Source organism: Juglans microcarpa x Juglans regia, chromosome 2D (genome assembly GCF_004785595.1).
Source record: "Juglans microcarpa x Juglans regia isolate MS1-56 chromosome 2D, Jm3101_v1.0, whole genome shotgun sequence".
NCBI lineage: Eukaryota > Viridiplantae > Streptophyta > Magnoliopsida > Fagales > Juglandaceae > Juglans > Juglans microcarpa x Juglans regia.
In genome coordinates, this window is record NC_054596.1 from 8,045,908 (window position 1) to 8,072,384 (window position 26,477).

At 36.9% G+C, this 26,477-nt stretch overlaps 3 protein-coding genes across 3 annotated transcripts; all 3 read right to left on the minus strand.

The window, feature by feature from the left end:
• Positions 1–34: 34 nt before the first annotated feature.
• Positions 35–4,136, minus strand: LOC121248327 (tRNA (guanosine(18)-2'-O)-methyltransferase). Its single transcript, XM_041146768.1, has 6 exons — positions 3,903–4,136; positions 3,302–3,812; positions 2,398–2,536; positions 1,991–2,052; positions 849–987; positions 35–297 (listed from the first exon to the last, which is right to left on the minus strand). Exons 1-6 carry the CDS (start codon positions 4,036–4,038, stop codon positions 160–162), a joined length of 1,125 nt encoding a protein of 374 aa, XP_041002702.1. The 5' UTR covers positions 4,039–4,136; the 3' UTR covers positions 35–159.
• Positions 4,137–5,428: 1,292 nt separating this feature from the next.
• LOC121248308 (probable mitochondrial saccharopine dehydrogenase-like oxidoreductase At5g39410) lies at positions 5,429–8,640 on the minus strand. The gene is made up of 2 exons (XM_041146736.1): positions 7,916–8,640; positions 5,429–6,407 (listed from the first exon to the last, which is right to left on the minus strand). The coding sequence occupies exons 1-2, from the start codon at positions 8,579–8,581 to the stop codon at positions 5,715–5,717; spliced, it is 1,359 nt and encodes a 452-aa protein (XP_041002670.1). The 5' UTR covers positions 8,582–8,640; the 3' UTR covers positions 5,429–5,714.
• Positions 8,641–11,021: 2,381 nt separating this feature from the next.
• Positions 11,022–13,412, minus strand: LOC121249208 (pentatricopeptide repeat-containing protein At2g03380, mitochondrial-like). Its single transcript, XM_041147929.1, has one exon. It carries the CDS (start codon positions 13,410–13,412, stop codon positions 11,022–11,024), a length of 2,391 nt encoding a protein of 796 aa, XP_041003863.1.
• Positions 13,413–26,477: the final 13,065 nt, after the last annotated feature.

A 26,477-nucleotide genomic window follows, 5' to 3' on the forward strand; every position in this document is an offset into this window, starting at 1 on the left:
CATTTTCTCAAACAAAAAGCGTGCTGCTTTTGGATTGGTTTAAAGTTTCTTTTTTTTTTTTTTCGTGCCATTTTTTGAAATCATCTTCTACAGAAACTATCAAAGTCACATCCTTCATGAGGAAAATCGTACATAAATGGTTCAAGTGGTGATTCTCTATCAAAGCTTAGGGGTGAACATGCCGGCCTTTCGCTTAGCATACTCATTGGCAATGCTAATCGCACTCCTGCTATGACGCAGAGAAAACTCTGCAAGTAGGATTTGGCTTTGTTCCATTGTCAGATCACCATGACAGCCCTGTAAACATGGTGCAACATTTCTTAGTTTCAGAAAATTGGAAATAAAGCGCATATGCAAAATATCTAACCTAATATTTACTATTATAACATAACACAACGTCATGAAACTTCTATTTCTGACAACATGTGCTATATGAACTTATTCACTGGGCATTCAACATAGCCCAGTCCCTTACAATGGTGATCCCAGCTTACTCGGAATACAGTAAGCACTCCCTATAATTGTTTGAAAGGACATACACAGCAGCAACTCCAGCAAGCTGTGGTAACATGTAAACATAAACCCGTTCAAAATAGGTTGAAAACTGCAGTTGGCTTCTTTCACGGATGCAGAAAATGTGCTACAACTTTTAACTAGGTCAAATAGCTGTATCTGGTTTTGAGTTTACAAAGGCATCAACCTCAAGGTTCCTTTGATTTGAATATAAATGAATCTGAACTGATATCAAGAAGCCAAAATCAGCAGAAATTAGAAGCCATGAATCTTTTCCAAAATGAGACAGTTCGAACTATATAATGTGCTGCAGATTGTACAGCAACAGTTATTACCAGGCGTGACATTCTGTTGCAAACAGCATGATGCATAAGGATGCCAGCAGCAACTGACACATTGAAAGAGTCTACCATGCCTTTCATTGGAATACTGCAATGCAAATCTGATAACTCCAGGGCCTCCTCACTTATCCCCCTGCAAGAGCAATGAGCCAATTTAACCTATTAATATTCATGTTAGATAACTATGATTTTCAAGAAAAATATTTTTTGATTGCCACCAAGTGTTCAGGAACAACATCCCGACTAATCTCGGAGGTGCACAGGGCCTCGGCAAGGAGTTCCCTACAAGTGCACCTTGGGTAATTCAAGGGGAAAATCCCCAAGTCTGATGGCCCCTAAAGATTGTTTGCACCCAAGGGGATTTGAACCTTAGACCTAGGGGGAGAATACCCCCAAGCCCAAGGCCTTCACCACTTGAGCCAACCGCTAGGGGGTTTTCAAGAAAATGAGTCAACTGAATGCACGCATCGTTGCCCCAACAAAAATTACTTATAAAAAAAAAAAAGACCAAAGCATCGGTTGCTTCCACTTGTGGCCCTCTTCAACAGCCTTGACACCTTAATCTCAAGGAACCCCAACCTCCTCTTTTTTTCTCTTCTTCTCTTCATGTATCTGAGCTGCCTGCTCCGTCCTGAATTGACAAACAGGAACAAGCTGAAGACAGGTGCGAGAGAGAGAGTTGATACTCAACTCACCTCCCCCTCTTCCACAATTAGCAAAAGAGCAGGGGGGCCGGAAACCCCAACGGGAAACCTTTCACCATGCCACATGATTCTTTTGCGAAGCGCTCTCTCAGACATTTCCACTATTGCCCCCGCAAGCAAAGAGGTTTCAAGATACCAGGCAACCAAGTGAAAGTGAACAGCCCTGAGCAAATCTTCTAGAGAGTGTACCCTATGTTTCTACTCTCTCTTCTAAGAAAAACTAAAAATCTAAATATAAAAATGGGACTTTAAATAATTACTGAACATAAGAGATCATATAAAAGACTTTAATGCATACTAATTTCCCTTTTTTATATTCATTTATTTTAGATAATTGAAGTTCTTCCATAGATCGTTGAAACATCAATTGATGAAACCGTATTATATCTCCATATTTTGATAATAACATTTAATTAGAAAGAAGGTAATTACCTGTTCTCGTTCCCCACCACAATTGCAGTTGGGCATGACCAATCCATCTCGTAAACGGATACCTAAGTATGGTAACAAAGAGTCAACCAAACACAGGCTCAGATTTCTCTATCTAATATTATATAGTCAAAGCACATTTTTCATTGGGAAGTTTTTCAAAAAGGGAAACTACATTTTGCAACCCTGAACCATTTCTCAAATTTCACCCTAAACTGTCAATTGGCACCTTAAACTACCAAATTTTGGCAATTTGCACCCTTAGCTAAGATCTCAGCCAAGTGTTCAAGTTGCAAAAATTTAGTAGTTTAGGGTCCAGATTGACGGTTTTCATAGTTTAGGGTGAAAAGTGAAATAAATGGTGATAGTTCAGGAGTAAAATGGCACAAAAGGGAAAGATTGATCAATACCGCATCCATTCCCACATGCGTTGTTGCAATTCGATAACCACGCGATCTAAGAAAATTAAAGCACTCTAGGGTGGAGTTCCAAAGTTCAATGTCTAACCATTTCTCTGCACCCATGCTAACATGGCGATTGTTTCTATACCTGCAGCCACAATACAGGTAATGTTGGCAAAGTAAACCAGTTTTGGATCAAAAGATTCAGCACCTAATTGTAATTGAGAAGAGGCTACAATTGAAAAGAAACACCGGCCATCACAAATGAAGGAGATTTTAGAACAGCCATCAATTCAAACAACCCATGAAATGGCACCACAGCATCAGTTTTCAAGGCAGTTTCACGTCTGGTCACATTCAAAATGACCAAGTTTACAACAATATCCAGATAAACACAACCACCCCTATGGGACATACATTTTGATGGAATACCCAAATACAGAGTAAGGATTTAAATATAAAGCTGCAAAACTAACAGATGGGAGGGCTGAGTCCCCATGAGATACTTGAATGCAGCCCAAAATTACTAACACTCTTCAATCATTTGATGAAATGTGAAACACTACTGATTCTACAATGAAATAATATTAAAGAAATTCTTTCTTTTCCCACTGAAAAGAACATCCTACCAAGGCTCAGAAATAACTTGTCCAAAATCCTCATAAAACAAATATGCCCTTTCACTTCTCTCTTGCGTTTAAAATAAGAAAATGACCAAAGATATTATAGGCACAAAACTAGCCATGATCACTAACAGAAACTCACTATCAAACACGTAAATGAACATCGAAAAACAAATAGAGTAAATAACTGAACTGCCAAAAACGAAACAATTATTATTCAAAAGAAATTAAAAGAGAGACATTTTTGCTTCTATTTTTTATTTTTCACCTCAACCGTCGTTGCATTGCACCTTTTCGAGTCGCACGAGACAACATGGACCGATTGAAACCCAAGGGCGTCGGCGGACCGAAACACAGCTGAAACATTGCCGAAATCACAAAGACCTTCGACTACCAAGCAGACCGAATAGCTCCGATTCCTCACTACATTCCGGAATCTCTCCTTCCTCACATCCGATATGTACGGACTAAGTGCCTCCAGCACCTCACCGCTGCTCAAATACTCATCAGTCCCGCACCTGAACCTGTCGAGGTACGGGAACCACCGACTGGTTCGTACGGATTGGCCTCCATCGAGATTGATGGACCGGCGCTCCATCTTCATTAGTCTTGCGACGTCGTCAGGGTTTGCAAGGAGGTGTTCGACGGTGTCGTTTAAAAGTCCCTCATCCGGTGTCTCGAGGTTTGGGTTTGTGGAAAGAAGTTGGTCCGCGAAACCTGTGGCTTCAATTGAAATCGCGGCTCCTTCAGCGGAAGACGCATAAGATCTGGAAGGAACTCTGCAGCATACGATTCTGAGCCCTATAGATATGCCAAATTGAAGAAAAAACAATTAAAAGCAAAATATTTCGACCATATATAAGTATACACAGAGAGAGGGAGAGAGAGTACCGAGAGGAAGAGAGAGGAGGGAAGAGAAGGAAGTAAGAGGTCGAAAGGAGATCGGAGAGGAGGCTGCTCGATTACTTCGGAGACTGCATCCGAGCGAAGTAAGAGATGTACCGACCAGGGATTTGTAGGCGTTCATTGCACACGCATAGACAGAAGAGAGGTAGAGAGGAGTTTGGCGCCAACAAGTCGAGACAATGTAAGATGGCAGAGGGCTTTTTCAGGATAAATGGATAGCGTCTCGGGATTTTTTTTTTTTTTTTTTTTTTTTTTTTTTTTTTTTTTTTTTTTTTTTTTTTCAGTCCTATTAGTTGTACAGCTCTAATAAACGGTGACGTTTTGAAGGTAGAGTGTCTACATAGGGTTTGTTCCCTCTTTTTCGAAACGGAAAATGGCAGTATGATTTTTAAAGTAGTAATTCATCATTTCTTTTTTTTATCATCCTTTACTTCATAATGAATTAATAAATAATAAAAAATTATTCATTATATTTCAATTATAAATTTATAATCAAATAATATATCATGAAATGATACGAAGATAATAAAAAATAAAATGACTAATAAATTTTTTTTTTTAAATATGTCGACTAATGACTATTTATATATATATTTTTTAATATTTAAAGATGTGATTATTAATATATTTATATTTATATTTTATATTTTCTTTATAATTGAAAATGTTTAAAAAATACTTAAAAATAAAGAAAAATAAAAAAATTTATTCAAACATGCACCTAGGATTGTACTTTTCGGAACATACTGTGTGGGGTGTAATAGAAATCCCCTGGAGTTAACCGGATCATTTATGAGCTGAAGAAGAGCCAGTGTGCCACGTGTTTATATTAACTATGAAGTATTTCTCACATTTTCGGCAGTGAGATGCAAATTTTATAAATAGTAATTAAATAATTTGAGTTAATATTTATGAGATTTTAAAAAATAGAAAGAAAAAGTTAAATAAAAAAATTATAAAATTAAAATATTATTTTTATTTAAAACTTTAAAAAAATTGTAATGATTAATTTGAAAGAATGTGTTTAAATGATGTTTAAAGAAAAAATGAAATGAGATGGTATAAAATTTTGAAATGAAAACTTTTTTCAAACAGTGTTGTGTTTGATGTGCGGGATAATGAGTTGGCATGTACGGATGGCAAGAAACATGTGTTATTAGATAAGTTTAAGAACAGTTAGTTGCAGTTGTGCAGGTATTTAGCGTTGTCGGTCGGATAAGTAACCGTTCTGGGATGTATAAATATGTTGCTATGAAATAAATAAGATCGATCAATTTTGCTAATTAAACACGACCACGTCATTGTGTGTTTTGGAGGAGAAGGCAGCCTCTAATTGCCTTCAAGTTCTTGTGATTTCAGAGCCTGCCATGGATACACCACAGAGCCTGCCATGGATACACAACCATCCATCCAGTGGAATGTTTATGGTTTACGTGAGCTTTGGAAGTTAAACCAGCTTCTCAAATTATCAAAAAACGAGATTCTTGTGGGTGCTCGGGAAGACAAGAAAATTCGATAAAGATTATAAGTAGAGATCAGGGAAAAAGACCTGCTAGGGCTAGTAGGCAAGGCAGTTCATTCTTACAAATCACTCATTCCTTTCCAAATGCAGATTGCATTCAAAAGATATAAACCCTCATTGCAGCATCCAGATCCAAAAAAAAACAAAGAAAATATCAGATTCCATACAAAGATGCAAACCATATTGTAGCTCTTACACGACACGAGCACAACCGAGCAGAGTGCATAAATAGGGGAAAATGTACGTAATTTTCTGGCATATTATCGGTTTGCGACTCATGGAGAAAGAGCGGTCTTTGAAATGATATCAAAAGATATTCCGTTCTCTTGAAGTCGTTCTTGGAGATCGGTTGGGCCAAATACAATTCCTGGAGTCAATACCCCTCCCCTTGGTAGGTTTTCTCGCTGGATCAGAAGAATAAGCGCACACTGAAGGAGGATTATTGGGGTGGTCAGATAGCCGATCTCGGGTCCCATTACTCTTGTTATTATTTCCATATCAGGTTTCCTGTTTCCCTGAGAAGCAAGACTGCCATTGCTAAAACCATGCCCGACGAACCACATCTTAAATGAAGCACTTCTGACCTCATCATCAGAGGGACCCTTTTTCCTGAACCATCCAAGGCTGAAAATTGAGGGAAAGTTTAAGAGAAGCCACCTTCCAACAGCAGTTTTACCCAGAAGCCCCATAATCACCCCAACAGTGATGAATCGCAAGACTCCCAGTACAGATTTGGAGCCTATCTTTACCCCAAAATAAGCTGGCTTCACAGTTGACCAGAAGGCCTCCCTCTTCTCAATCTGTTCAACACTCTCATTAACTCCTGGAAGTCCACCGGGGTTTTCTGTCACAGATGCCAGTGTTCTTCGAACAACAATAGAATCTGCTGAAGGTAGCTTTACGGCCCAAACCCCAATCTTTTTCTGATGCTCTATAAGAGGTCCTTTGGGAGGTGTAGGACCAGGAATCTACAACCAGTAAAGAAAAATTTAATACAATATATGCAGCTCGTGGGCCAACTAGCAAGACTATACAGCAAGACAAATTAAATCTTACTTTCAGGTGATCCAAACGTCTGAAAGTTGTTAGTTATTACAAAATGGGTAGATAACCAGCGAAATCATGATTCCAATAAAGTGTTACAGAATAAATTACATAATTAATGAAAATGAATGTCATTTCCGGTCAAAAAGCTTGTTGATAGAATGATATAGATAATTTCTAGCAGAATATCTGGATACTACTTTTCTTTTTATCGGTAAACAAAAATTTTATTGATCATAATAATAGGCAAAAGCCCAGGTATACGAGACATATACAAGAGTATCGCCTTAGCGTGCTAGTTCAGGGATACTACTTTAACAGTATCATCAATCTTCACAGAGGAATCACAATGATAATTTCAGTATACAACTGTCCCATGCCACACAAATCTCTGAGGCAGGAGTCGTGAGATTGCCAGTATTGAGTATAAGTAGAAATTGAGTAAACTACTTATTAAAAAAAAAGTAGAGATTGACTGCAAAATTAAAAGATATATATTCAATGTCAGGTACATATACACGGTATTCCGATGTTTATTAATAAACCGTATTAAATACAAAATTGAAATATTTATATTTTTTGTCACTACATTACTGCAACCATCACCAACCAAGCTAACTTTGACACCCCCATTCTACAACCACTGCTACTATAAAATTATCACCATTATCATCTTACCATGAGCATAGCCATCATAAACTGCACCTTTACTGCTCTGCCCATGCTTGAGCCTTACTTGCCACTATGGCCACCAAATACCACAATGACTACCCACCATATCGCTACATCAGTCGAGCCAGAGTTTTGCCTTGACTACCACTTACAATGGCAGTGGCGAAGGCACAAGAGTGGACGGTAGAGGTGTAATAGAAGTGGTGGTACAATTCAATCCACTGCCACTACTTCCCTTCTGGCTTCATTTCCTTCACTGCCTCTACCGATAAAACCTTCAACACAACCAATATCCCAACTTCTCTTAGAAGTTCCAACTTCCAAAGCTGCTAAAAACCTAGCAAACTTGCCACCACTGCGACCCCATTTTTAAATAAAATTTCCCATAAATACTTCAAGACTAGACTACTTAATAATTACACTTAAATGGGAAAAGAAATGACCTTATCAAATATATCCTTCGCGTTAAAAAAATATATATCCTTTCCAGTTCATAACTACACATACATCATTCAGTATGACCTCAATTACTGACGAATGTATAATAGATAATGCTGCCAACAATAATATCTCATTTTCTAACTTCATAATCCTCTGCAAGTACTACCTTAACCTAGCGAAATTTAGCATCAACCAAATCAAAATCAAACCATTAAAAATCAAGCATATCTTCAATGAACCACTACTAATAAATAATTAAAAAAATTACAAATTGAATCCAACATATCAATATGATAATTGAAAAGAGAACTTCTCTTACCACCGGTCTAGCTCTTCTCGGTCTTGACCGCCTCAGCTCCTGCAAACTCTCCACATTGGCCACGCCCAGCACTGCCGACTCATAAGTCCCAAAATTCCCGGCAATCCTCTTCTCAGACTCCAAGCTCAGATACGCCTCAACCCGGTTCGGCACTGCCGGCTCCACCCACTGCCTCGAGTTGAACATCAAGCCCAATTCAGCTGGAACTGAATCGAACCCACATGCCGAAATGATCAAAGAACCCGTCTCCGCCGCCTTCTCGCCGTACTTGGCCTCCATCCGCTCCATGAACTCGGGCTCCCCACATATGTCCAAATAATCACACCCAGTCTCAACGCAGGCGGCCACTACGGGCTCGCCGTAGAGGCGGAACGGCCCGACGCAATTGAGCACGAGCTTGGTTTGTTGGCAAAGGGAAAGAAGGGATTGGGGGTCGGAGGTGTTGAAGGTGAGGACGGGAATGCGGGGTGGGGGGTTGGGGTGGGAGGCCCATCGAAGGGTTTGTGTCAGTTTAGTGGGGTTGCGCCCGGCTAGGGCTAGGGTCTTCAGTGGTGGGTGATCGAGGAATCTGAGGGCTTCTTTCACTACGTACCTGCCTGTGAAGCCTGAGGCTCCCAGAATTATCAGGTCGTAGAGGAAAGTATTTCGTTCTTGATTTTCTTGCATTGTTCTGGGGTGGGAGTTTCGGAATTTTTTTTTTTTTTTTTTTATATATATATATATATATTTCAGAATTGCTTTCGGTATTAACGAGGACTGGAATTGAAATAGTCAAATATCTGGAAATCTAAAACGAATAACTAATTTTTGTCAAAATGACCTGCAGACTCATCAAAAATATCTGACTACAGTTATTTTAAAGTCTTTCCTAGATTTGGAGAGGCACTATTCATCTATTAATCTGTATTTTATTTTCAAATAATCAACAACAAAAATTAAGAATTATGTATCTGTTATGTGTATCTGCTGTGTTGTGAATTTGTGAGAAATTATATTTTTATTTTGTATGTAAAATATAATAAATATTAAGGAATAAAAAATTATTAAAAAAATTATTATTAAAATATATAATATTATATTATTATTTTGACTTGATATGACTAGTCTAATAAAAACTAGTTTTTTCAATAATTTTGACTTTAGCTAAATTTTAAACTTGACTTTGGCTATACCAAGTAATTTTGTTTTCCTAAAAAAAAATTAAACTGTTGTCATTTGTCTGATAAGGCTATTTTTTCTTTTTTTTTTCTTTTTTTTTTAATTCTAATCCCTATTTGGTATAAAAATTAAAAACAAATTTTATTTATAAATTTTATTTTTTACCCACTCATCGTATTGCTAATGTGTAAGTTTCCCCGTTAACTATACTTAAAAATATTAATTTCTATTTTTTAAAATTATAATAGATCACACTAGAAGTGACATATTAACACATCAACTTATATATAGCAAAATCTAACTAATATATATTTTTTAGTTGCATGGTATAAGAATTTATATATTTGTTATAGATTATTCTTCATAAAATATTAGGTTGCGTGGTATAAAAAATTGTACATTTATAGTAGATTATTCTTTATAGCAACGTCTGATACAAGCCACAAGGTATTGGGAGTGCATCAGCCAAATGCACCAAAGTTAATTCAGATTGGCTCATATTAAAGGTCTCCTTTGGTTTTACAGATGAAATGAGATGAGTTAAGATTAAAATTAAAAAATTAAAAAAAATATTATTAGAATATATTTTTTAATACTATTTTTATTTTGATATTTAAAAAAATTAAATTATTTATTTTATTTTGTATTAAAAATTAAAAAAATTATCATAATTAAATAATATAAGATATTTTCTAAAACTAAACGAGGACTAAATAACACACCTTTATCCTGCTATATAAAATATAATTCAGATTGGCTCATACTAAATAACACACTTTTGTCTGCTGTATAAAATATTATATTCTTATCCCTCTTAGATATTTTTTATTTTTTAAAAGAAAAATTTTAAAATTGAGTAATGCTATTAAAATAAAAGTGAAATAAAGGTGTTGTAAAATTCAAGAATCAAGTGGGCATTTCTTTTCTTTTCTTTTTTTAAGAGAAACTTTCATCATTTATTTACCAGAAAAATTTATATCTATGACTAGATATATACAAGGATATTTTCTTATTAACCATTATCTCATCAACCAATTAATACATTTAGAGCTCCACTAATACACTATCTCTTTTTGTGAATGGTCTAATCTTCACTATTGCTGATATTATCTATAGACAAATGTCCAAAATATAGCTCTCTATCTAAACAGAGACTTAACCTCACCTTTCTTAGAAAGAGAAGACTCAATCTCTACCAACAAACGTCCAAGAAATGAACACTGTTTTTTTTACTAAACAATAAGGAAAGCAGTAAAGTAGATATAAAAAATGACGTATTACAATTTGGACAAATTTCGATAGACTTCAGAATCTGTGACGGCACGTGAAGACAACACACTTGTCTCTTTTTAGCCACAAAAGTAAGATTTGAAATATTTGATGGTGGCGATTCCAGTGATTCGGCGCGTGTGGCGAGAAAAGCTACCAAAAGAGTTGGCACATGAAGACTATGCGCAGTTGTGAGCAGCGCGTGAGGACCACGCGTTTGGGAGTCTTCTTGTGCTGTGCGTGACTCTTGAGAGTTGCTAGAAAACTGTAGATCTGTCTTTTTCAACTTTGAAGGAAACAAAAATAAACTAAAAAAAAAATTACCTTGATAGACAAAGTGAATAGAAGGAGAAAGGACGGAAGGAGAAAGGAGGAAAGGAGAGGGAGGCCTTCTCCTCCTCGGGTAAAAATCAGATCTGGAGATTTTTGAGAGAGAGAGAGAGGAATCAGGGGGGTACAACCTTGAACTGCCACTAACTCAAGTTAATGAAAAAAGCTTATTAAAAAGTTGAGCAAACCCTGTACATCAGAAGCTTCTTTTATGTACTGGTTAACTTCACAGTGTACACCAACTTCGTAGCAAGCAAAACCCGAGTCACTGATATTGAGCCTCGGCTCAAAACGAAAGTTGATCACTGAAGTAATCTCTTCCAGGAGGAGGATTCCCATCTCGTACTACTTATCTAGCTATCTCAATCAGACTATGCCCAGGTATCTTTTTCAAGCCTTTATCCTCTGCAATGGTTCTTATTCTGACTACTTCATCCCACTGTCCACTTTCTGCATATAAATTAGACACCAAAGAATAAGAGCTTGAATTCTCAGGTTCCAGTTCCAACAGTTGCCTCCCTATAACCTCCCCCATTTCTGTATTTCTATGTACTCTACAAGCAGCAAGCAAAGCACCAAGTGCCGAAGTACTTTTTCTTGATGGCAGGCACTTAACCATTTCAGATGCTTCTTCAAGCCGTCCTGCACGGCTCAATAAGTCTACCATACAACTGTAATGTACTTCACATGGAACCATATTATATTCTTCGGTCATGGACCTGAAAACTTGCAGACCAACTTCCACCAGGCCTGAATGACTGCAAGCAGTGAGTATTGACGTAAAGGATACCTTGTCGGGCTTGACCTTTTCTTCTTTCATTCGATCAAATAGTTTTAGCACCTCCACACAGTTCCCGTGCATAGCATAAGCGGCTATCATTGTGTTCCATGATGTCAAACACCGCTCACTCATGTGCTCAAACACATCTCTGGCCATATCTAAGCTACCACACTTGGCATAAGTAGTGATCAGAGAATTGATTACAGGTATCTCTCTGTCCATGTGAACTCGATACAAGTGACAATGAACTTCCGTTGCTAAACTTACAGATGAAAGCTGAGAAAATGCCTGAAGCAGACTAATTACGGTGACTGAGTCATGTTCTAGTTTTTCTCTTTGCATCATCCGGAACAAGATAATGGCTTCATCTGCATGCCCATGAATAATATAACCCATCATCATTGAAGTCCAAGAGACCAGGTCCTTATATTTTATCCTGTTAAAGACTTGCCTCGCAGAGACCATAAGACCACATTTTGCATACATAGAGATGATTTGGTTGACAATTTCAGTGCTCCAGTCAAACCCATGTCTAAAGATGTATCCATGGATACACCTGCCTCGTTTTATTTCTTTCAGATCAGAGGACGCAGAAAGTACACCCAGAATGGAACTTATATTTGGTTTAATACCTGTTCCAACCATTTCAATAAAAGTCCTTATAGCTTCACAAGCTAACTTATTTTGGAGATAACCGGCCATCATCACATTATATAAAACAGCATCCCTTTTCTCCATGCTGTCAAACAATTCTCTGGCTTGGATTAAGTTGTTGCATTTAGAATACAGATCAACCAAGGCAGTGATAGCAACCAAATCCAGGTGAATTCCTGTACGAATTATGTATCCATGAATGCTCTTTCCTTGATGCAAATACTTCAAGTTAGCACAACACAAAATCCCATTTGCTAAAGTTATCAAATCAGGTAGGAGGTTTTCTTCCACCATTTGACAGAAAAGGTTGAAACCTACCAAGGGCTGCTCCATTTGCAGATGACCAGCAATCATTGCATTCCAAGAACCGACTGTTCTAACCTCCATTTTTCCAAAGATGCATGCCGCTGTTCTTGGGGCCCCACATTTGATATACATGTCCATAAGACTAGTTTCAAAGACTTCATCAGAACAACCAATGCTTCTTCTTATAGCATAAGCATGGATAGAACGACCCTCTTCTAGAGCTTCTAATAGCGCCGCAGCTTTAAGTAAGCTCACCAAAGTCACCCGATTAGGATCTAATTGTTGCTTCTGCATGCAACGAGCTACCCAGAAAGGCTCAAATCCACGGGGATCACTGCACTGAGCATACCCAGTGATCATTGATGTATAAGCCACAACATCTTTGTCAGTTATTTCATCAAACACTCTAGATGCATCTTCAATATCTCCATGTTTACAATACAACCCAATAAGCGACGAACCTACGAACCTATCTGCATTTAACCCAAACTTGAAAGCATCGACATGAACCCCTCTACCAAATTCCGAACTTCCCAGCTCAATACAACTTTTCAAACTAAATGTAATGGCCGAACTATCTAAACCAATATTCCATTGTCTCAAATTTGAATACCGTCTAAGAACTTCATCAAAGTGACCTGTCCGAAAATACCCAACAAGAATTGAATTCCAGAGAGACAGATTATTGATTACAATTCTATCAAATACCCATCTGGAGTCAGCTAAATGATCAAACTTTGCGTAGCAACTCAGGAGCTTAGAGCCCAAAAAAATACTGTCTCCAAGCCCATGAGCGAAAATGCAAGCATGGAGTTTTCTCAGATAGAAAATATCCGAACAATTATCCAAGAATGAAGCAAATTTCTCAGCTATGAACCGAGATTGAGAGAGTTGCTCTACGCCACTTGTGTTCAAGAAAAATTTGGTTTGAGCTGTGGTAGATAGTATCGGGTTGTTGCTATGGACTAGTGAACGAAACCTAGAGATGAAAAGTTGCATAATTGTTAAGGGAAGAGCTTATTGTATTGAGAAAGATAATCTCAGAAGAAAAAGCTACCATTTTTCAATCACATATCTCTCTCACAGACGGCCTTATTTCTCTGGGAAAGACTATGGACTAAAGTTACTATTTGGTTTAGGGTCGAAGCCGAAGGTGCACTGTGGCGTAATTGTTATTGCTGCCTCGGAATCAGCCGCTTATTCCAACTATCTCAAATGCGTGAAGAAGATTTTATAAGTTTCAAATGGTTCAAGGGGCTCATAATATTCGATGGAAACTGGCAAGTATATCGTGGCATGTGTAACTGGAATAAGCGTCCCCAGGCATTATCGTAAAGGCATGCCTCGTTAGTTAATATAAAAAAAGTGAAAATATATATTTTTTAATTTTTTTTATAATTGAAACAAGTTTCACATTACATAATATTATTCGTATTTATCTCTTTTTAAAACCTGTCATGAAATTAGAAAAATTACGGTCCTCGTGAATAAAAAATAAAGCTTGATAGGGTGGTCGTAGAAACAGGTATGAGAGGATAGCATTTGTGGATTGCCTACAAGTGAGAGCTTCCCAGACTCACTTTCTGGTGTTCGTTGTTCAGACTCATGACTTTAGGAGAATATATTCAGCATCCACGGTCCATTTAGCAGTACTGAACCTTTATAAGCACGCACAAAATAACATCAAGTATAATCTCTGTGGAAAATTGAAGCCGCGGAACAACCTCGGATATGTGAGGGAGTGAATATCTGGAGACTTCTAAAACTTTGGAACATTGGTTATGCAGACAACGATAATCTTTCCCACTCCTTTCACTTACGTTACAAGCTCAGCTTATCAGATTCAGTTTATCATTACAGAAGCAGAACTTGAACTACGAAGACATGCACGATCTAAAATAAAATTCCCATTGCTTAGAAATGGACCTCCGGTGCCACCCTCATTCTCTCTACTTATTTTATAGGAAGAGGACTGTTAATCAGACATCTCTGCCGTGGGGGGCGCCTTGTCTTCTTTCCCCATCTTGTTAGGCTTTTTTCCTCAAATCCCACCTCTATACATTTAAGTTGCTGAGCCTGGTACAGGCAAATTGGAGTTTCAATAGAATAGGGATGAGAAACCCCTAAACGCCTCCTTCCCCTTCCACTACAACCCATACCGGAATTTCTGTGGGCCAAACGTGACTGCCAAGTGCCGCCAGTAGCCTTAATCAGCCCTTCGATTGTTTGAAGATCCTCAGTCACCTCATTCCTCGAAAGAGATGTAAGACTAGGAAGTATATCTCTTTGGAAGTCTTTGCGTTGCCTCCCTCTCCTTGTTTGACCTCTCCTAGGCTTTCTTTGCAACGTGTTTTTATCTTTTGGGTTTTCCAAAGTCTGAGGCTTATAACAATAGTCCTCTACCTTGCTTTCAACCAAATTTAACGTCATGAACTCAAAGTAATCAATCCCATCAGGAATAAGCTCTTCTTGAATGGAATTGCCCTTACCCATTGAAACTTCTACGACCTCTTTCTCATTATCACCCTTATGTGAATAAATTATATCTGCAAGCCAGTGAAGGCAATCAGTGAGTGAAGCTTCTGACTGGCGACAAGTGGCATGTTCTTGAAGATTATCAGCAGCATTGCCGTGAAAATTATGCATATGAGATGATAAGATGGAAACTAAAGCGTCTGCTGCCACCCTGATAGGTCCCTCATGAGACACCCTGGATTCATCTTGTAACACATCAAAAGGTTCTCTACGTTTGCTTTCTGGAGATCCTTCCACATGAGTAATAATAATTTCTGTCTCGTTGACTACTGGTACCTACAAGTCTATCTCAGTTGCAATTGGAGAAGAGGGTGTAAATAGAACCTCTTCTTCAGTTACACAAATATTCAAGTCAATCTGATGTCTTGAAGCAGCGCTGTCATTAACCCATCTCATTGCTACAACACAATCCTCAAATTTTTGTAGCACTCCAGATCTAGGTAACAAAGGATCACCAGCCAAATCAGTTATAGATAACCCAAATTTTACAGGGTTGCCATTATCAATGGCAGAAGCAAGACAACTAGGTTTTGAGGGGGAGCTATGAGAAGGAAGATCATTCAATACATGAGGCTTGTCCATAATGGGAAACCTAAGAATCTTCCGATCGCTTGAGCAGTCACCTATTTCAATTTTCCCATGCTCACTATCATCAGCATGTGTTGCTGATGAGGAGTCCTGACCAAAACTTCAGGGCGGACCCTTTCTCATTTGTTGTCTGTGGACAACCTGCAGAGAATGGTTTTGCCAGGAACTCACCCTTTCTCTCGAATATTTGCCATTACAATTTGGCATTGGTCTTGGCCAAGAACATGCTCCCGGTTCCTTGACCAGTCAACTGAAACGAGATTTTGTTGACAAATCACTTTAAATGGATTATTTAGAGATACTGCATCCATATCAACTTCTTTTGGAGAGCTCACATCCGTGATAGAGCCTGAAACCCCAAGGTAGTTTTGAGGATGGTGTTGCTGAACTTTTCTTAAAGTAAAATGACGATCATGGATATCATTAGGGAACCCAAGCCAAACAGATGGGTGGCAACCCTTTAATTCCTTGGACTCTGACTGTGAACCTAGGCACACATCATTTTGGTAGGATACTTCAGCCCTTGCATCTGGAAGAGATCTTGAAGAACTATCTTTAAGCAACTCCCCAATCATCTCAGAGCTTTGCATCAACGTTATTGAACTCTTATTTGATTGAGGACAGGTATTAATGTAAAGGTTTCCTTCAGTTGATATTAAGTGCTGCCTCAAGCTACCTGAAGGCTTTGTCCCAGGTGAAATGGTAAATGACTCAGAATTGGCCGCATCAGCTTTAGGAACTAGAGGGTTCTGCAGACCAAGTGCATGGGAGGCCACAAAGGAGGAATCTCTATTTATGTCAGAGATTTCCACACCAAAAATTGTCATCTTTCTATGTTTCTCTATCTTACTCTGACCAGAAGGAAAACATGCTGCCAGATCATGAGCTTTTGGAGTTTGTGATGAATCACAAGGCTTAGGAAAATCTTCAGGACGAAGAATTACACATAAAGAACTTGTGTTGCTTCTAGTTTTCCCTGAAAAGGGAGCCATATAAATCATAAATCCAAATTTAATAATCCTGCGGAACAAGGTAACTTTTGCTAGCCTCTGTATTTCTGCTCCATTTGTCTTAAGATCATGCGTTGGAAGTTTGGTTTTCAAAATTTATTTTACTTCTTCTACACCAAAAAAAAAAAACCGTCTTTAAAGGAGAACCACCACAGGTTTATTTGCTTCTTCACCCTCATTCACCTTCAGATAAGAAAAAACCCATCCACCCAGTTTTTTCAATCAAATTGAAAATGAACATGAGATGCTCTTGAACATAATATTCTGTCAAACAACTCCTAGCAATAACTAAATTAATTTTCTTAATAAAATAACTCTTCAAAGAAGAGTGTTCTTCTATGTATTGAATGACTTCCCTTACAGCTGGAGACTGAAACGCACATGAAAATTAACTTCAGTGCATCGTGCAACTTTTTCCATATGATGACTCTTGTAAAGATGTAATCATGCAAATTGTGAAGATTATCGCCAGATGAGTTATGTTAACATTGAATCACAATTCTAAAATAAAAATGAATATGCCCAAGTAATTCTTTTCTCACACTAGGGAAAATAATGACGATCATTTTTTAGGTATGAGCTTTGTGAACCCTTTTTCTGAGTGTCCCTTCGCCTTATTTTTCTGACTTTCCTTTTGTCTGTTGTTCTACTCGTATTACTGGTTTAATTATATTATTATTGCCATCGTCATTCTTGTTATGAAGATGGAGAAAACAAGATAGTTCCTTTGTTATCAGTTCAAATGAAAAATAGGGTATTACATGCATTTGATAATTTGAAAAGGATTAAGAAGCTTGTACTGTCGTGCATGTGGTGAAATATATATTATAAAGTCAGATCTTTTGCAAAGATTTCTGCTCAAATACAACAAGAAGCGAATTCAAAGCAATGTCAGTATATAAGCTCTTACCAGCTTCAAAAGGAGAAGATAACTGATCTTGTTGCTGACATTCATTCCCACAATGCAAATTGCTAACTGCTCTATCCCTTCCATTTCTCAGATTTTGAGAAAATTCCTTTGCCAACAATTGGAAGCCCGAATATGCACTTGCAGTTGCAGATGAATTCATCTCCTCTTTGGAGTTGGTTTTATGGCCTGTAATAGCTGAAGCAGATGCTTCCTCCTCCCGAGTTATTTCATTTAGATCCACTCGAGGAGTTTCCCTCAAATGCGTATTGGATCTAGAAGCATCAGTATTATAGCCAGTACTCACCCCAACGCAAATAGATAAATTTCCACCCCTCCTAAAAGCAATCCCATTAACCCTGTTAGAAGGATGATCATACACTTCTGAAAATTCAGAAACTCCTTGCGGTTCCACATCATTGCTGATGAATTCATCAGCTGGAACTTCCAGGTTAAAAAACCTTCTCTGAAGCTTGCTAGATTTTGGTTCCAGAGGTTTGTGGTCCTTCCGCTTTACTATGCTTTTGGTAGGACCAAAATTGGATTGCATGATTGTCCCTTTCACAGAATTAAAATGAGATTGGAAGGTATGCACACCCAGTGTGGATGGTCAACCATAACAAGAATCCATCAAGGACAAGGTACTGGACATATGCCACCTCTTCTTGTCATCTTCAGACAGAAACACGTTTGATGATTGTACTGTCCCTGCTAACATCAGATGTTTGTGTGGTTCCTTGCTTCTAATATGATTCATCAAGTCCATTTGTTTTTTGTAAAGCCGATGGAGTTCATGGAGCTAGATGACAAAGTCACACACAAATAAGTTCATATATAACAATATTGCACGGATACAAATATTTGACTTTAGTCAAAAGGAATCACATGTCAAATTTCAGTTCTTTTTTATGAGTAATCACAGGTCAAGTTTCATTTCTTTTTTATAAGTAATCACAGGTCAAGTTTCATAGCTCAAAATAAAAGGAAGAAAATACATAAAACCCCCTCAAACTACCACACTATTTGCAATCATCCCCGAAACTATCATTTTTGGCAATCAACTCCCTAAACTACCAAAACCTTGCAATGTACCACCTTTTCCTTTCAAAAAGTCTAAACTGCCCCTAGCAATTTTATAAAAAACAATATAACCATATTCCATAAAAAATGACAAAAGAGTAACCCAAAAGAAAAAATATATTTACATTTTATTTATATATTTTTTCAATTTATTGAATTTTTTAAATTTTAGGGAAGCGTGTTTTTGTCAACTTTTTAACATAAGGGGCATATTGCAATTTTTGGTAGTTTTTGGGAGGTAATTGTCAAAATTAATAGTTCCAGGAGTGATTGCGATTATGTGGTAGTTTGAGGGGTTATATGTATTCGGCCCCTCCCCGAGAAAAGGGTTTCAGAAAAGGCATACCTGATGCCTGAATATGGTTTCATGCTTTAATATAGTTTGTCTCATTAGTTCCTTCTCGTATTCCTCATATCTATGCATGTCTGGCCTTGTCAAGAATACTCCTGGTACTGCCCACTTCTCAATGTTTTTTGTTCGTAGGTTCCTTTGCCAGCATTGTTATCTAAATTCTAAATCCTTCAAGGGATAATATCCTTACAGATACATTTTAGACTGCACTTCTGTTCCCATTTCTGCAAGCAACTCAAGAAAAATCATTAATCAACTTACAACCCAAGGAAACTAAGAAATAAGAATGGAGCCAAATTCACAGTTTTCAAATGCAAAAAGTAGGAATGGCTTATACACCATTGGCACCAACGCAAAGTTTGGGGGCACACTAATAAACATTATTAGTCATATCAAACTCCACTGTTTAGACCCAGAAGAAGAAAAAAAAATGATAATTTAGATAGAGAGAGGGAGAGAGAGAGAGAGAGATGATCAGCCATAAAATCAAGAGGAACAAACTATTATTATGTTGCAGATTCTAGAATAATCAGACCCAGTAGTAACAAATTATCATAACCAAGTATACACCAAAAAAAAAAAAAAAATTTGAGAATAATAATTTATTCTTGAATCCTCTTCTACCCCTTTTCAAAGATCACCCACAATTCACCAAATTCTGTACACTAACAAACGACAAACCAGCTCCATGATCCTTCACAGCCACAGTACAGAACAAAAAGTAGCCACAAACCAGAATAACCCAGGAAGCCCGTGAACCAACAGACAAAGGAAACCAACTCATGGAGCCAATAAGACAATCTCGGTATCTCTGTACAGACATTGAAGAAGCTTAGATCATCCCCAGAGAAAAGAATATTCAGGAATTCAGATCCGATAGGCCATAATCTGATAAGAGTATATAGAGATCCCACAGCCCATATAGCAGATCCTCTCTACACAAAAGCCACAACACCATATGACACCTCTCCAAAAATAACAGCAACAAAAATGACGTCTCGATTTGTCAACTTGCGGTCTGCCATTATTCTATGTGCTTTGCTTCACCTAATTGCTAGTGGCTGTGGTGCAATCATTTCTTCCCCATTTAATTTTTTACATTTCTTTTCTTTTCTTTTTTTCTTTTTCTTTTATAGGTATTTACATTTATTTTCTGGGATGTGAAAGAAATGGGTATTTTTTGTATTATTCTTTGATTTTTTTTTTCTCATTTTCCAAATTCTCTCCACTTCCATGCTTTTTGGGCACAACTTAGATATACTGGAAAAGTACTTCACAGAAATGTTGGCACCTGGGATTACTGAAGCAACAACCTAACTGTTTCCGTATGTAGCCGACCCTACTTGATTAGATTTTCTCGGTCAGTGTTACAGCCACGCGCGTGTGCCCACCATAGTAACGCATTTACGAATGGCAACAAACAGAAGTTGGCGAGGACGATTTTCCACGTGCTTTGGACAACGCGCGGGAACTAATTTTCCTTAAATTCACAGGCTATTTTTCAGTTGTAGAATTTTGTAAAGAAAATTTTGTAAAGAAATAATGTAAAACAGAATTTGCTCTGGATCGAGGAATGCAGCGATGAGGAATCTTCTGCCAACTTTGAACTGTAATCGTCCGATGAATAAATGAACAAATGTGCAACATTCATGGATGTTTTGGACGGAATTTTTACAAGCTTTCGCGGATGCTTTGTCGATATCACATTATATGAACAATATAAAAATCTTAGCAGTAATTTGCGAAAGAGTAATGGTAATTATATTGTAACCATATCATTTTATTTATATCATTTAATCCAAAAGACATTAACTTCTTTATCCTATATTTGATGCTTAATTGAGTAACTTCTGACTCTTTGAAACACTTTCCAAACGGGAAAAAAAAAAGAAAAGAAGAAGAAGAAGGTTATACTTCATATTTTATTGATAGAACTTCTTTATTCATTTTATAAATATTAATAATTTATTAAAGTTCTAAATATACAAATTTGGCATACATGTTTCATCGTGAAAAAGTATAACAAAATTATTATTATTTTTTATAAAGAGTTTATACGAGATCTGTGCACTTAAAACTTATACCAAATATTACTGTTTTATAAATTTGTTGAGTATTGTTTGAATGCACAAGAGTAGTTCTTTTTAATAATATAATACCTAAAATTATCATGTGTACTTTTAAATATGTGCACAATACATTTTAAGTAGAGATACTTGGTATCAAGAAAAGTGGAGATAGATTTTATTAATCACTTTCACTTATGGCAAAATAAAAACCATAGTTGCAAAACTTGAAGCAACAAGGAACATTCAATACATTATGTATGCATCCTTCCTTTACAGAACTTGTTGTGATCATATTAGTTACAATAAAGTAGATAGGTACTGATATGATGACCCAAGGTAAGATTATGCAGAACTGATACGGAGCGGTCGGTCCGATAAGTCTTATATAACAACCCTCCACTTAGCTCTTGACACCTCAGCAAATGCAATAATCTCACGGTGGACTCGTTCACATAGCATAGAAGGGGCAAACATCAACTCAGCCCAGCGTACACGTTTGTGGTTCCTTTAGAAAACGCGACCGTGTGCTTTCACGCTGAGGAGACCTGCACTGCCAGCATCCACTGCCGTCAATCCACCACCATGTCCAGAGGCAACTGCCCAACTAGATTTCTCCCAATTTCTCCCAGCGCTCCACCGCCGATACTGCCCAGCTAGATTTCTCCCAATTTCGGCCTACGAGTTATTTGCCCACTACACAAGCGCAGTTCCACCGCCCCACTCCACCAGTTGTTCATGGCTGAGTCCAGTGACTTTGGAGTTGCTGAGGTATTTCTCTTCTTTTACATTATATGCTTTGGTTGTTCATGGCTGAGTAGGTGTTTGATAAAATGTTTGAAAGGTGCAGCCAACGATAATCACGTTCAAGTGATTTCTTTTCATCTATTCATCCTCAAATATACTTTGCAGATTAAATACAAATATTAATGCCACATGATTTAAATACAAATGATAATAAATGAGCTAAAATCTTCGTTAGCTGGGGATTAATTGTTTGGCATGCATAACTTTTTGTAGTAGCTCTTTGCTCGAATTATATAGCACCAAAGTTTTTTTCCATCAATTTGTTTTCTTATAAATGTGCATCAGTTCATTTAAGTGAAATGGGGCATCACCCGGTGCTAATCCTACATAAATGGGGTCCTTGGTTGGGTGATTTCTAAAAGTATTAACCTTACTTTTCTAACATTATGAATTCTGAGTGTTTGGTGTTGATGAAGTATCTCTATTTTTAGAATAGGTGTCTTAGAGAGTAATGAATGCAAAATAGGTATTAACAAAGTGAGAACATGCTAGAAACTATGTGTAAGCAGGTTTGAGTTTCTTTTATAATCATATTAATGATAAGAACATGTTCTAAACAACATGTACAACACCTATGTTTTTCTTACTACTTTCCACCTCTTTTTGCTGCTTTTGAAAATTCACATTAATGAAAATGTTGAGATTTTTATTTTTACTTATGTTTTCATATTGGATTTTGTTTTTCAAAACATATAAAATAATTTATATAAAATTTTTTTGAGATTTTTCCCAATCACTTCTACATAGACAAGATGCTTGGTTTCTTAGTTTATCCAAACATGTATTTTCTTTTAATCTTTCTTCTACTAAGAATAAAATAAACTCACAACCTGCTTACAAAATAAAAAAACAAAAAAAAAAAGTTATGTTATTCATAAGTTTGCCCACTACACTTGCATATTAATGATAAGTTGCAATAATTTCTCCATTTGCTCCACTACACTTGTATGTGATTGAGCATTTAGATTCAAACGACATAATATATTTTGGTGAAAAAGCATAACTAATGATTTTATAATCATGTAGTTTTGTATGGAATGAACCAATTTATAATCTTGATAGCGATGAACTTGAGGCTGAATGTGATGTGAATGTCGAAGATGGAGTGAATGTGATTCCCTCTTCGATTAGTGGTCTATTGGAGCCATTTATTAGTATGGTATTTGAGGAAGTCGAAGACGCCCAAGCATTTTATAAGGCATGTGCAAGGCGACAAGGATTAGCAATCCGGACAAATCATACTCGATTGTCGAAAGATGATAAAACTCTTTGTGCAATACACTATGTTTGCACAAGGGAAGGATTTCGACGGAGTAGTCGGAAAGACACAGATCGAACAATCCCTGAACCTGCTGAGACAAAGATTGGATATAAAACAATAATGTGAATAAAGAAAGATGGTGAAAAGTGGATAGTGAACAAGTTTGTGGTTCAACATAATCATATTTTACTTATATCGAGAAATACTAGTTTCCTTCGTGAGCATAGGGGAGTTACTAAAGTACAAAAAAAACTTATTATGATCTTGAATGAGTCCGGTGTACCGACACGGAAGATAATCTTGGTGTTGAATAAAGATTCAGATGGTGACTTTAATGTCTGTTGTATTGGTAAAAATGTAGAAAATTACGTGGAAAGCCAAAGAAGAAAAGTATTTGAAGATGGAGATGCACAAAGATTATATTCATACTTTCTTGATCGACAACTCAAAGAACCTGGGTTTGTGTTCTCCATGCAAGTTAATAATGATGGGTGTATGAGAAGTTGTTTTTGGGCTGATGCGCGATCAAGAGCTGCATACCAATATTTTGGGGATGTTGTTACATTTGATGCCACTTACCTGACCAATATTTATAAAATGCCATTTGTGCCATTTTCTGGAGTTAATCATCATCATCAGACCATGATGTTTGGTCGTGCCTTGTTAATTAATGAAACGGCGGAATCATATACATGGTTATTGAGAACATGACAAGAGGCAATGCTTGGGCGTGTCCCTTCAACGATAATTATCGATGATGACAAGGCGATGGCTAAGGCAATTATTGAAGTATTCCCGAATACAACTCATAGGTTGTGCTTATGGCACATTTTACAGAAGTTTTCCGAACACTTAGCCTATGTATACAACAAATTTATGGACTTCTAAAAAGATTTTCGTCATTGCATCCATGAGATAATTACTACTGATGAATTTGAGTAAGAATGGGCTTTAATTGTGGTAAAGTATGACCTATGAGAAAATATTTGGCTGCAAAATCTTTATAGCCGACGAGATAAGTGGGTACCGGCCTACTTGCGTTCGACATTCTGTGTTGGTATATCAACAACTCAGAGGAGTGAAAGCATGAACAAATTTTTAAAGATTATGTTCTTTCAAGCACTATGGTTAGTGACTTTGTGCATCAATATGAAAAAGCAATAGATGCACGCTACTTTAAAGAGAAAGAGAAGGATGTGCGGACAAAATCTACGCAGACAATAATGAATACACCTTTTAAAATTGAAAAGGAGGCGGCAATGGTCTATACAAGAAAGTCTTTCATGATCTTTTAAGATAAGTTGTTCAATAGTCTACGGTACCAAGCAAGAAAATCGTACCTGATTGGTGAGGCGAAAACATATGGAGTGACAATTCATGGTAAAGAAACACTTCTTTACTATGTGATATTGGATGGTGATGGAGAACATGCTACATGTACATGCCATATGTGAAAGTTTATGGGGATTCTTTGTAGGCATATCATGTGTGTTTTTAGCAAGAAAGTGAAATTAAATAGATTGTCACAACATTATGTTCTAGACAGATGGACTATTAATACTAAGAGTCGACCCATTCCCGACATACCGTGTTGTGATGACCAAGTGAGGCTGGGACAAGATGAGCCTACGATGAGAAAAGGCAAGTCAATGATACAACTTTATGACATTGTTGAACTTGCATCATAGTAAGTAGAAAAACACAATCACTTCAAACTTGTATTGGAGAAGGTTCACAAAGAGTTGCTTGCAATGGATGAACTTGTAGAATGTTCACGAATAGTGCCTGGTAATGATGATCAAATAATAAAAAGCCAAGTTCTATCAAACTTTTCACAAACGGTGCAAGATCCTCAACGGGTGCTCACAAAAGGGTGTCCAAAATCTTTGAGAGCGAAGAACTCGAAGGAAACACAAATAACAAAGAAAAGACGTTGTAACATTTGCAAGAATGAGAGACATTCTAAAAATAATTGTCCTTTAGTGAGGTATAGTAACTTTGTAGTTATTTGTATTTTATTGGTTTGAAATTGAAGAGAATCTAATCAAGTTTGTTGTTATTTATGTAGGGATTTTGGGCCCACAACTGACAATATATCGGAACATTTGGATTGATAGTGAAACGTTTATTATATCTTGTATGTGATTTACTCCCTCTTCTTTTTATTTATTCAAATTAAATTGGTTGAAAAAAAATTCTCTAATATTATAACTCACTCTTTTTTTGATGGGGCAGGAGAGTGAGGAGAAGCTAAGAATTTTGACTCAGCCGAGGAGAAGCTGGGGACGGTATTCGAGAAAGATGAAGAAAGCTTAATGGAGATATTATTAATTGTAACCATGTTATTTTAGGAGTGTAATTGTTATCCCATGTTCTAGATAGTTGTTAGCCTATGTAATGGAGTTGTTTCCCTTGCTCGGTTGTCCAGATAGAAACAACAGAACTTGAGTGCATCTCAAAGTTTTAATACATTCTTTCTCTTTATTTGCTTTGTGCTTTATGTCTAATGCATTCCTAATACAAAAATTTGATTTTCTTCGTCTCTTTACTTGCTCGGTTGTAGCATTTGCTGCTAATGTACTTATTTTATTCAGTTATAAGAGCAAGTGTCCCAACTATGGTTACAATTTTCTACTATTAGAAGATAGTGCATGAACTATTGTAAATAAGGTATACATTTGGATGTTGTCTTTGCGCAAATTTCATGTTCTAGACAAGTCACATAATTTTTTACTATTAGAAGAGAGTGCATGAACTGATGTAAATAAGGTAGAACATTCAATTTCAAAACATCTTCAATACATTCAATTTGAAAACATTTTCAAAACAAAACAAACTATCATAGGCTAAAAGTAGTCATTACATTAAAGCGTTAAAAAAAGTACAATGGGTTACATGAGTTGTAGCACTGACCGAGATACATTGGAATTGTTTAGATACATAAAAATTACACCACAAATTATAAAAAAAAAAAATCATGACAAAATCAACAGTTTCAAGACTCTTTTGTACTTCTTCTCCATTGCTTTAAATTTGGATTCTTCTATGCACAGCCGCTCATGAAGTACCATGTCGTTCCTCCGTTTAGCTAACTCTAACGCCATCTTACAACAACTATTTTGCTCACTTTGAAGATCAATCCACTCAAAAAAGCCACATTGTTTATTTGTCTTATCGTTTGGACAATTGAAAAATCTTCTACCAAAACTATTTATTTTTTAAAAAATTCGTAGCTTCGCTTGGCAGCCACAATAATAAAGTGGTCTCTCCAAACTTGACCCGGAATAAGAAACCAAACTCATCATGCCCTATCATAAAATTGAAGCAAGTAAGTAGTAGCTGAAAATGACAAAACTAGCTAGCTACTATGACAGAGCATTTTTAACTCCTGACAATGATAAAGCAGTAAGCTAACCATGCCATTTTTAATGGCTAATTCAAATTTTAGTGCATCAAGT

What these genes read in the sequence shown, in the direction of transcription:
- LOC121248327 (XM_041146768.1), bottom strand. Translation starts at nt 4,038, where the DNA reads ATGAACGCCTACAAATCCCTGGTCGGTACATCTCTTACTTCGCTCGGA. An exon ending in GTGGTGGGGAACGAGAACAG is followed by an intron (nt 988 to 1,990) that starts GTAATTACCTTC and finishes TTGCTCTTGCAG; the next exon opens with GGGGATAAGTGAGGAGGCCC. An exon ending in GCAACAGAATGTCACGCCTG is followed by an intron (nt 298 to 848) that starts GTAATAACTGTT and finishes CCATGTTTACAG; the next exon opens with GGCTGTCATGGTGATCTGAC.
- LOC121248308 (XM_041146736.1), bottom strand. Translation starts at nt 8,581, where the DNA reads ATGCAAGAAAATCAAGAACGAAATACTTTCCTCTACGACCTGATAATT. An exon ending in CGAGAAGAGCTAGACCGGTG is followed by an intron (nt 6,408 to 7,915) that starts GTAAGAGAAGTT and finishes TACTGGTTGTAG; the next exon opens with ATTCCTGGTCCTACACCTCC.
- LOC121249208 (XM_041147929.1), bottom strand. Translation starts at nt 13,412, where the DNA reads ATGCAACTTTTCATCTCTAGGTTTCGTTCACTAGTCCATAGCAACAAC.